Source organism: Seriola lalandi, unplaced genomic scaffold (genome assembly GCF_002814215.2).
Source record: "Seriola lalandi dorsalis isolate HSWRI2012SDOR001 ecotype SW California unplaced genomic scaffold, Sedor1 jcf7180002054237, whole genome shotgun sequence".
Taxonomy (NCBI): domain Eukaryota; kingdom Metazoa; phylum Chordata; class Actinopteri; order Carangiformes; family Carangidae; genus Seriola; species Seriola lalandi.
This window is the reverse complement of record NW_019524790.1, coordinates 431,759-442,830: the sequence shown is the minus strand read 5'-3', so window position 1 is coordinate 442,830 and position 11,072 is coordinate 431,759. Positions and strand designations below refer to the sequence as shown.

At 41.9% G+C, this 11,072-nt stretch overlaps 1 protein-coding gene across 3 annotated transcripts in view; it reads right to left on the bottom strand.

The window, feature by feature from the left end:
- Nucleotides 1-11,072, bottom strand: part of robo1 (roundabout, axon guidance receptor, homolog 1 (Drosophila)) — a 223,179-nt gene that overhangs the window by 122,391 nt on the left and 89,716 nt on the right. Inside the window, exon 1 of one of the 3 annotated variants that reach the window (XM_023404271.2) lies at nt 4,448-5,404. The exons of the other annotated variants lie outside the window; for them this stretch is intronic. Coding sequence (XP_023260039.1) covers nt 4,448-4,508 — 61 coding nt within the window. The 5' untranslated portion in view covers nt 4,509-5,404. Of the gene's footprint in view, nt 1-4,447; nt 5,405-11,072 lie in introns of those variants that run through there. 3 annotated transcript variants of the gene reach the window in all.

Genomic DNA, 11,072 nt, shown 5'->3' with positions numbered 1-11,072 from the left:
CCCCCCCCCCCCCTCCATGCCTTACAATCGCCCTGTTAAGGCGACACAATGTGGCCCCGTCCCCGTCCCCACAGGCTTTTTTTTCCCTGCGTGTCGGCCTGCTTTATTTAAGAAAGGCCCTGTGCTGACCGGCCACAAAAAAAAGGCACGTCTTAAAAAATTGGGGCAAAACAAAAAGAAAAAAAAAAAGTGGGGGATGGGTAAGAGGATGAAGAGATTCCTTAAACCCCCTTTCGCCAGCCCACACATACACAAACACACACCCCACCTCTCCGTTTTTCTTCCTCACTCACATCTATATTAGTGGAGCCGTGGGGGAAACTAATCCACAGTGAAGCCATATCAAGTAAACATGCTAATGCAATGTAGAATCAGATGTGGATTAGTGTTATGTAATTTGCTCATGTGTCACTGTCTGCATCACAAGCTTTTGGCATTTTTCATAACAGGATGCAAAGCTGTGGGAATTCGACGCGTGCCATTTGTGAACCGAGACAGAAACCAGACAACACCTTTCATCCGATGAGGACGCGCCATTTATCACCTCCGCACCGAGTGGCAACAGGGAATGTTTGTCCTCCACGTCACTGTCAGAACAAGATGCATTAACTATACTGACTTGACCCACGAGTCCAATACCCTGGACACGCCTGCTGCCTCGTCGTATCAGGCAACTCCAGACTAAAGCGCTTACATGAAGTTACGTTGCAGAGTATTCTCGGTGTAGACGGCTTAACTTGCTGTCTCGCTATACACTTTTAGATCTTACACTGACAGACTTGATGGACAAAGTCATACTTGCTAAGTAAGTCATACGAGCATTATCAGCAATGAGTAATAATGTCCTTATTTCTCACTGTCTAAACTGAAGGCTAGTGAGACACTGCAGTTCATTTCTATGGAATTTGAAATACCAAGAGGTTGACACACACAGTTTCATGAAATGATCTCAATCCTCAGTTCAGTCAGGCTGCAGCCACGGCAAATTACAACCTATTGACGTCAGATGGATTTGCTAATTAATCCAATTAAGCGGTGCTTTTAGGTCATTAAAGGAAGAGCAGTTGGGGGAAAGCAGATCATTAAAAGTCACTGCCTAATTTATCTGCCCTCAAACAAACCGCTCTGAAATGTTTATCTACTCAGTCATTAATGACTTAGCCACGGTTCTCATGAACAGGAAGAGGACACGGGCCGCCCTCCCACATTCCTCCATGCGGTTTCACTAAGCCAAAGTCAGCCTAATCCTGCATCTTAGGGTGTGAAACCCTGCTTGATTTGGATTAGGATCAGATTAATGTGCATTAGTGGAAGTTATAGAGATGTAGCTTCATGGACACCGTCACCTCACATAGGTGTGAGATTTCTCAGCTCAGATAAAGAGGTGACACAGCAGACCCAAGGCTCTTTCTCCATTATGTTTCTCAGCAACACACCAACTGCCCTCACACAATATCTGTTCAGAAGGTTAAATCCTAAAAAACAACATGATATCTGGGTTATTTGGAATACCACAACACTATTTCACAATGATGATTAAAAAAAAAAAAAAAAAAAAAAAAAAAAGTGTGTAGCCGGCTGTGAGAGCAGGTGAAGGGAAGAGCTTTAATGAGTATGTTTTCAGGCCATGTGAGAGTAAGAGGACAGGAGACAGAGATGGGTCTCACCTGTGGCCTCCGGTCATTAATTGGCTCTGCAGCCTGCTGTGTCCTGTCATATGGTCATGATGTAGGACGTGCAAGGGCTCTGCAATTTATCAGCACTTATGACTCAATTTGTCAAGACCTGAGCGGCTAGGTGCTGCTGGGGCTGGGGCTGATTACTGGGGCACCACTCCCATCGCCCTTATTTTTTTTTTTTTTTTATCAGCACTGCTACATCCTCACACTCACTGTTATGCTTGGAATTTTTATTTATTTATTTATTTTTATAACAGAAGTCTGACACTTGCCTCCAAATATCTCTTCATATATGTTGTTCTAACAGCCCTTATCTCCTCAAAGTAATCTGGAGCGTCACATTGAGTGTGAGAAGTGTAGCCACCTCTTGCCTTCATCTGAATGGCACCTCTGAGGTGAGTATAAGGTCTAACGGGCACTTTGAGGGGAGATAACAACCATTTAGTGTATAGCGGGAGGACAGATCACCTGATAACAGGACGAGACGTGATAGATGGAGGTATCAATTTACAACCTTCAGACAGCGCGAGGCAGCAATAAGCAAGTCACCACGAGTTTGACAGGGTGCAAAGGTCATCCCATCTCGCTCGCTCTACTTCGCACATAAAAGTGATATAAAAATACTTTCCTACAACGAAGGCCAGCAATGTGAAAACAATCTTCATGTGATCCACGGAGATGTTACTGAACACCATTAAGAGTTTATCTAAGAGATCTGATACCTTCCCTACACTAGAATGAAGTCGTTAACCCTCCAATTAGCAGCAAATATGAAATCTTTTCCCAGCAAGTGGCGTATAATCCAATTTTCCTGACACCAGTGTCTAATCCAGGACCAATCCTTTGAGTATCTGCAGTCAAGTCCATCTCTATTAGCAGGCCCTATTCTCACGCCTCTCCCCAGAAAACACCCACAGACATCCCCACAGCTAGGCGTAATTGGAAACCCTGGTGTCTGGCAGTCTTTCTCACAGGACAGGACCATTACTGGCTCAACTCAAGCTCAGGATCCGGCTCAGGGTAAAGCAGATGGAGCCGCCACCTACAGTTCTCAACGCTCCCCTCCGACCCCATTTCCTGTTTAGGTGCTACAGTGTTTCCTTAGACTACTCTGGTGTCCCAGGCTTTTCCATATCTCATCTACGGAAAACAAGGAGCCAATTCAGGAAACAAATCAGGCAGCATGAGTAACATTTAAATATGCATGATGGAATTCTGCACAGAAAACAAAGACTCAAAAACTGGACGAACACACCAATGAAGCACCGAATTGAGACCTTAAATAGAAAACGCCTGATATTTGAGTAAGAATGGGGTTTAAGATGTTGTAATATGTCTTACTCAATGCACTGGGGAAACTATAGTCCTTTCAGTTTTGAGCGTGATTGAAATCCCTGACATTCACAGAGAAAGACTTCACTTTTAGGAACATCTGGAAACAGACTACTGGTAAGCCATAATGGATTTTCAGGTTTAAACTTGAAAACAATTACACTGACTATTACTTAGGTAATTATATAGGAGTGTTGGAGCTACAATAAACAGTAGTGGAGGGCCTAGATGTTACTGTTGTGTCTGTGGTACAGTAGTTTTGTTATGGATATTATATAAATAGATAAACATAACAAATAAGGTAGTTCATTTGACCTTTTGTCTTAACGATTCCGTTTCTAACGGGTTTTGACAACTTTGCGTAAAACACCCTACTATGACCAGTTCAGGACACACCTTAACTTAGGTCTTATAATCGTGCGGCAGGCATTTGCTTCCTCATAGCTCAGAAGTAAGCGACCTGGAAAAGCCGAGCTATCATGGTCCATGAGCTCTATAAAGACGCCCATGTGATGGTGGAGGAGGACTATAGTGAAAGATAATAAGGAAAAAATACAGACGACAAAGAGAAGTGAAACCAGACTGTTGCAGCTCCACGTTAACTCTAAATGGCATAAAACTGAGTTAAAACAAGTTCTTACAGTCACACTGGGAAAAGACACTGAGAATTCAAAACTGGTGTGATATGTGATAAAGCTGCACATCTCCAGTTCAAAAACATAAAAAAAAACCCACTGTGAACAACCTTGCACTCAGCAATAAAAGTCGTCCATGGGCAGAATCGTGACATACACGGAAACATGGTCTCCACAGGGGCTTGTGCTGTCTGTTTGACCAATGATAGCTGCTCTCTCCACTGATCCCACATGAGTTCAGCACTTTATGTGTGACTGTATGCGTGCTCAGCTCTTAAAAAATGTAGACGACCCCTTTGAGTTGACTTTCTTGGACGTGGGAGAAAATTGCACTGTTAATGTATGAGAAATTTTCTTCCTCATTACAAAGTATTAAACTGTGACTACACACCAGAGATGAGCCTCTTTTACTTTATATCAGAGCAAGGCCTAAAACACACTCACTGTTTTTAATAATGCCCAATATTCAAAATGATTGTTGGGAAAGTTTGTGTCTACATTTTCCCTGCAGCAAACATTTCCCACTGAGAAGGCATATGTTTTATTAATACAGTCTTCAATGAAGGATTTTAAATGAAACTGTTTTGTTCCGCATGCAGTCTAATCGAATAACTTCAAGGCCTGTAGCTTTACAGTAACAAAAGAATGATAATAGGAGGGAATTTTTCATCCTCACAGATAAGAAATTAATTGAGATATTTTTCTTCTCTTACTTTTTTGTGTCAAAATTCAACTTGTAAAACTATAAAATAAAAAAGACTAAAGCAGGCAGATTACTGGTGATAGTGATGTTTGACTCACCTGAGCACACATGGAGAATTCCTAACAGAAATGCAAATCCAATAGAAGTTGGAGACATCATTCAACGTCTCTCTTATGAGAAATGTTCTAATGTAATCCAAATTATTCAAAAAACAACTTAGGCATCCACTCCTTCATGTCAAACTGGAAAACAAAAATCTCAGAATCCAGAGTCTGAACATTTAACACCCAGATTTTGGTTTGAGAGTCACAAGAAGCAAAACATCACAACAGTCCAGGAGCAGTTTATCACTGAGCTGGCTTTGGCTTCTGCTTATCGCTGAGAAGAAAGGTGAAAAAGATGGGAGAAAAACCCCAGAAACCAGTTCCAAACAGCCCGGAATCTCAACACAGGTTCTGTTTCAGTAAATGGGCTGAACTGAGTGGGAGCATGTGTTAAAACCATGGGAGAATATGTGAGCAGAGAAGAAGCACAGCTCTATCCTTTCTTTGAATTCATCCCGTTACTGCCGAGTGCTCAATGACCAGCCAGGCGATCTCATTCAAACCATTTAGTTCCTTTGTGCAAAAGAAAAAAAAAGGGGATCAATAATAAATCCACTTCAAACTTAAAGTAAACTCAAAAGTGAGTAAAATGACGCGAGCGGTCGCTGTAGTCCAGGCGAAGAGGCTCCGTCCTTGCAGTCACATTATTTCAGTCCAGTTTCGAATCTGTCACTTGAGATCGGAAACTTTGCGAGTTAGTCCTGTCCTCCCCTCATCCACCAGATCCACACGCACGAGATCAGTGCAACTTTTCCATCACTTTCCCCCCCGTTTCTCCTCCGCTGCTGCAACTCCCGACTGATCCCCGAGCGCGTCGCAGACCCCGAACCTCAGGCGAGCGGGGGGACACACGGATTCATATTCACAGCATTTCATTCAAGGAAAGCGGAATGCCTCGACAATTGGTATGCGCCTTTCTACCCCCTCCATAGACCCGACAATGTTTCCCAGAGAAGAAATTTAACCTCTTCCCGCCTGGATCGCACTGAGCAGCGCAGTAACAGAGCGCGCACTGGCAGGCTACTGTATTTTCTGTAACTATGTCCAATAATAAGAGAAAGCTTATAAAACTATTCGGACATGTTGTTTTTATTCTTTCTGAGGTTCCTGACTCAAAACAAATGTAACAGCCCATTCCAGTGATATTCCTTGAGGGACTTAACACAACAGTATGTTTTTGGAACTCAGTAGTTATTATACAACTGGTTCTAACATAGTTTAGCCTTTTGTTTTGTCTCCTGTGGTTTTCATAGCTCATTTATATTGCAATAGTAGAAACTACATTTGCTATAAGATGCTATTTTTATCCTTATGAAATGTATTATAGGACAAAATAATGTGTCTTAGAACAGTATAAGAATGACATAGCCTACTTTATCCCATAGTTTCACCATTTTCTTTACATTTTTTTTTATTGTTGTTTTACATGTAAAAACCTGATGCATGCAGGCCTGTATTGTTTATTATGGACTGAGAGCTTCATTCATGGCGTTTCCAAACAGCTCTCGGGCTGTTTTCCATATTAGCTTATAATAGAAATCCAAAGAAAAACAAGTTAATGCATATTAGTGCAGTGTTTAAAGTACAAACTAAATAAACTACTACATATTAAAATTAGACCTAACAATTTATCTGGTGATCCATGCTCCCGGTTTTACACCCCCACCCCCAGAGTGACATAAACTCTGGACTCAGCATGAAAATGTGTTTTCTATCTTTTTATTTTTACTTTTGTTCAAAAGTCATTCTTCTCTACAATGGTGTTATCACTTTATCTTACAGCCTCTGAGGCAGAATCTACTTTAGACACAGACCTGGCACACATGGCTAATTTATAACCGCAGAAGTCATGTTGCATTAAAATATGTAAAAATGTGTGGAAGACATGAAAAGAGACGGAAAGAAAGAACTGTAGCAGACTTCCTCATCTGCTCAGCTACCAGCTCTGAGCCTCTGTGTTGGCTTCACGGAACATTTGTTACCAAACAGCGCCCTCCAGTGAAGATTGCCGGAACTGACCGAGCAAGAGCAGAAGCTACTGAGCATATGTCCCCTTATAGTGCCTGTAGTAACACAGTCGCCCAGCACAAGGGCTCTTCAACTGTTTCATGTGTCAAACAGAAACTTCTCAGAGCAAACGCCCACGACTGATGACCACCATCTGTTCTCAGAAATGCAATGTTTTTGGCTGGGAAACAACATGAAGAATGATCATATTCTTTTTTTTTTTTTTTTTCATATCACAAGCTTACATTAAAAATAAAATAGCTAGATTCAGCTATTTCGTGCTGGATGAAGATGCAGTTTAATGGCACGGCACTACACAGTATCTTGTTGTTCGACCACTGCTCTCAGAGAAAGACAATCCGTGTATCAACTAACTCAATCCATATTTTGAAATGTGAGCACATGGCTGTTTTAAATTACGTTTTATTAGTGCAAGGACTTAGGTTTCACTGTAATGTGCGTCATCAGAAATAAACACAATATCCTATAAATAGCCCTTATAAGCATATTTTCTTGCAGGACCATGACAGCACTTAATTTAGCACATGGTACGATAACAGTGCAAATACAAGCACTTTAAACTTAGTCACTAGAAAGAAAGAACACGTTATCACATAAAAAATATACTTATGTCAACATTAACTGTTCATTACTTTCAGTTTATCCCCCTCAGTGATCCTTACACGTCTCTATGCAGTCGTTTGAGACCTCTGCTGGAGCCTGCAAGAAGAAAAAACGCTACCCAACTCTCATATTCAGACAAAAGTCTGTCTTTCAACTCCAAACATGTTTTTATTTCTCAATCATCCATGTGTGCATTATATTACAGTTTTACACACTCCATTCCCACTTGGTCCTCATGTGCCCTGTTTTCCTGATAGCTTTTACAGCCCTGGATCTGCAGAGTGGCTGTTCAGCTGAACACCACCAATCAAATCGTAAAATTTCCTCTAGCCAGCAGCAGGGAACTGTAACATAGAAGCAATTATCAGCAAAGTCCCCACTTAGACCCACCAGGATAGGAGGGTGTCTGGAAGGGCTGATTAATGCGAGAGGATGTGAGCATTTTAAATGTTCGCCGTGGAACAGCAGAGAATAAAATGCTGAAATAAGACACAAAGCAGATACTCCCAGTGCTCTCACTCCTCCTTTTCTCACATTAAATTCAAATATTTGTAATAAGGAAAAAAGTGTAAAATAGTGAAAAAGAGAACTATATTATGATAGTTATTTTACTGCTATTATTGTATTGGGAAGCTTCAAAGAACATCCCAGCATAATGAGCAGCATGCTTTGTAGGCTGCTCTTGGACTTCACCGTGACTTGAACATTTTCACCACAATTTCATAGTTTAATGTTGCACCAACTCCTTTTGTATTCAGGTTTGGCTTCCCCCTTCATCTATGGTTGTCAAAAAAGAAATAAAATAAAAAAAGAAAAGAAAAGAAAAAAGAAAGCACACACTGCCACAAGTTCTGGCAGCTGAGCCTCATGAACAGGGAGGCTCTCTTCCCTCTCCCTTGAAACCTTGATCGCCCCAGCAGAGGCAAGAAAAAAAAAAAAAAAAAACGACATTGTCTGGGCTGTAATGGCAGCAGAGACAGCGGAGAGCTTTTAACACCGCAACCGAATCATTTCGCACTAAACAACTTCCAAGAATATACAAAGCACAAAAGGATTAAAACTTGCCCATCCCTGACTGCTAAGCACTCCAGGGCTTTAATACTTTCACAAGCTCTAAAGAGAACCAAAACAACTTTCAAAGATTTGATGTGTCATTATGTTTTGGATGACAGTTATGTAATATAGCACTTCTTGTACTTACTGTGATAGATCAGGTTACATTTGTGTGGTTTGTTGTGGGAGTGCCTCAAAGTCTGGTGGTTTTGGTGAAGACCTAAATTATTAGGCAGCCGTTTGCACCCGTGAGACTTCTGTGACCCAGTGATGCGATGGGCTCCGTGTGGACCCTTATGGTCTTTAGGAACTCCCAGCATGACCAGCATGGCGAAGAGCACCACCAGCAAACACACTATCTGCATGGTGACGTGTGTGGACAACACAGAGCCAGAAGATGTGCATATAACTATCATACAAAAAAAAATACACCTTTCTTGATAGTTCAGTGGCTGCGGACTGGTCTGTCTCTGCAAAGAAATGTCAAGCAAATTCCACAATTCACTGTTACCCTGGTTACATCACAGGTATTCCTTGAAAAGGGGCGAAAAATAAAAATACAATCCAAAGGTCCTCTTGAAAATTCCCAAAAACAGCGACAAACTGCAAACATTGCTGCACTTCCCACCAAGAACCCTTCATGCCGCTACCCCTGAGATCTGCCAAATACATAAACCCCTGCAGTCTTGGCTAGTCTCCTAAATCCAGTGACAATGTTTCCCCCCCGGAGGACGATGGGATCTTAATGAGGGCATCTCTGTATACAATGTGCATGGTGAAGTTCACTCCCTTCTCCATCTCGCCATCCCACTGCTGAATGGAGAGACTGTCTCTCATCTTCCCGGCCTTTTTTTTATCTGTGATAATTCTCCTTTTAATATTCAAAAGGAGTTTGTGGACGTTCCGTCTTTTCTTATGATGTTTCTATGCATGCAGCAGGACGGGGGATCCTGTAGGCTCCATGCTGGGCCTCTTTTCAGATGTGTTGGACTCCCACACAAAACCTTAGGCCCCCTCAGCATAGAGGTGACGGGGTGACACACAGGCGGGGTGAGGCAAAGGAGCCCACTTTCCCCTTTTTCCCCTGACTAAGACTATTTAATGGCTTTCATTCCCATCTCGCCAGCACACCAAACAAGATGGCATAAAACAAAAACCTTTCCTCCTCAAAAAGATACTCCCTGTTGAAAAGCAAACATAACACTTCCAATAGACAGGAAAAGCAAGAAGAAAAACTTCTCCATCCTCAGAAAAAAGTGATGGATTCTGGGATTTCACACTGCACCAGCTGGAGTTTCACCTCCTGAATATGTTAGGAAGTAAACAGAGACTTGTCAGAGTTGCAGCTAGAGTCACCTTGGACAGAATGTGGCATTCACAGGTTCAGTGTGTTTGATCTCCCTTCACAGACACTTTAGTTGGATGGTTACCATACTTCCCATTCACTACAGCCTTTTATCATTCGTGTCCTGTCCTTGAGGAACCATCTTTTCATTTATTCATTATGCCACTTTTTTTTATAAAACAGCAATTCAAATGTATAATCTTTATGGGTTGACAATGGTCAGCCATCATTTTATAGCTCTCTCCACTTCTTCTCACCGACCTCAATAGGGGAATGAAAACATATGGAATAGCATTTACTCATCTGAGCCAACATTTATCCAATCTCTTACAACATATGGGAATCTCTTATTTCTAAAACTTCCTGTAGGAAGTAACTGTTGCGTGACTGATACGCTAGGTCTGCAGGATACATCACATTAAATGAAGGCTGCTTTGTCATGCAAGGAGGAGAGCTCTTCCCTCGATGTCATGGCACTGTGGAGAATGAGATGATTTTCAGGTGGGATGACAGACTGTTAACATGGGAAAACACAAAGGCTGAGAGGAAGGGGGTGAGGGACGGGAAAGCGATGTGATTCAGGAGGGGAGAGATGACCTGCAGTCCAGACGAAGTTAGATCACATTGGTGTTACTGTGTCACTGCTAAAAGACGCAACTAATCATTTCTAATTGGTCGCTGAGGGAGTGATGGAGCTTCAGGAGCACAAACCATGTCACAAGTAACCGCACGAGCTCTTGTCGTCATAGAGAATCTACTGTGTTTGACTTGAAGCGACTTTCTGTGATGTTTCGAACGTCAGAGCAGCCAAACATTCTTGATACATGTCCATTTTGAAAAATGAAGATGGCCTGTGCTTAAAGTAATGACAGATGAAAGGTATGAATAACATGAAAGTTAATCAATATGGACTCAAGTGGAGAGCACACATCAGCAGAGATTGCCAAGAGCCAAAAGACTGAGAGTTAAATTCAAAGCACAGCTGCAGTTCAACTAAACTCAAGCAAATTTAGACATTGCCACATGTCAACAGAGACTGAGAGTGAAGCATTAAGTGCAGTCTTGTCATATTTCTGGAACATTAACGGCAGCAACCTCAGTGATTGTCAGGCCATTTCACCTTACCTGTCCACTGTGGACAATACTCTGGCCCTTCAGCTCCACACAAAAGCCCAAGAATGTATCAGTCTGGGCACCAACCCAGAATAAATACAATTAACCCACTCAGACGAACCTCAGAAACGAGCCAAAAAGTCTTTTAAAAAAATCAGACGAGACAAAAAAAATGTCTCATCACTATTATATTGAGAGAACGCCAGAGAGGGGAAAAAAGGGACAGGCGATACAAAGCAAGTAAGATGCAAAGCAGAGTGTAGCAAAACATAAACAGGAGAGGGACAACATTCTTCTTCACACTATAGCCTCTCTGTTTTCAGCTTTCAGACATGATAAAAAAAAAAGAAAAGAAAAAAGACAGGGGTCCAATGAAAGAAAATGACAGCAAACTAAACAAATCTGTTCCTGTTCAGGGAATGCCCCCATGCATGACGCTGCTGCAAGAAATGTGAGGCGGGGGCAGGGTGGGAGGGG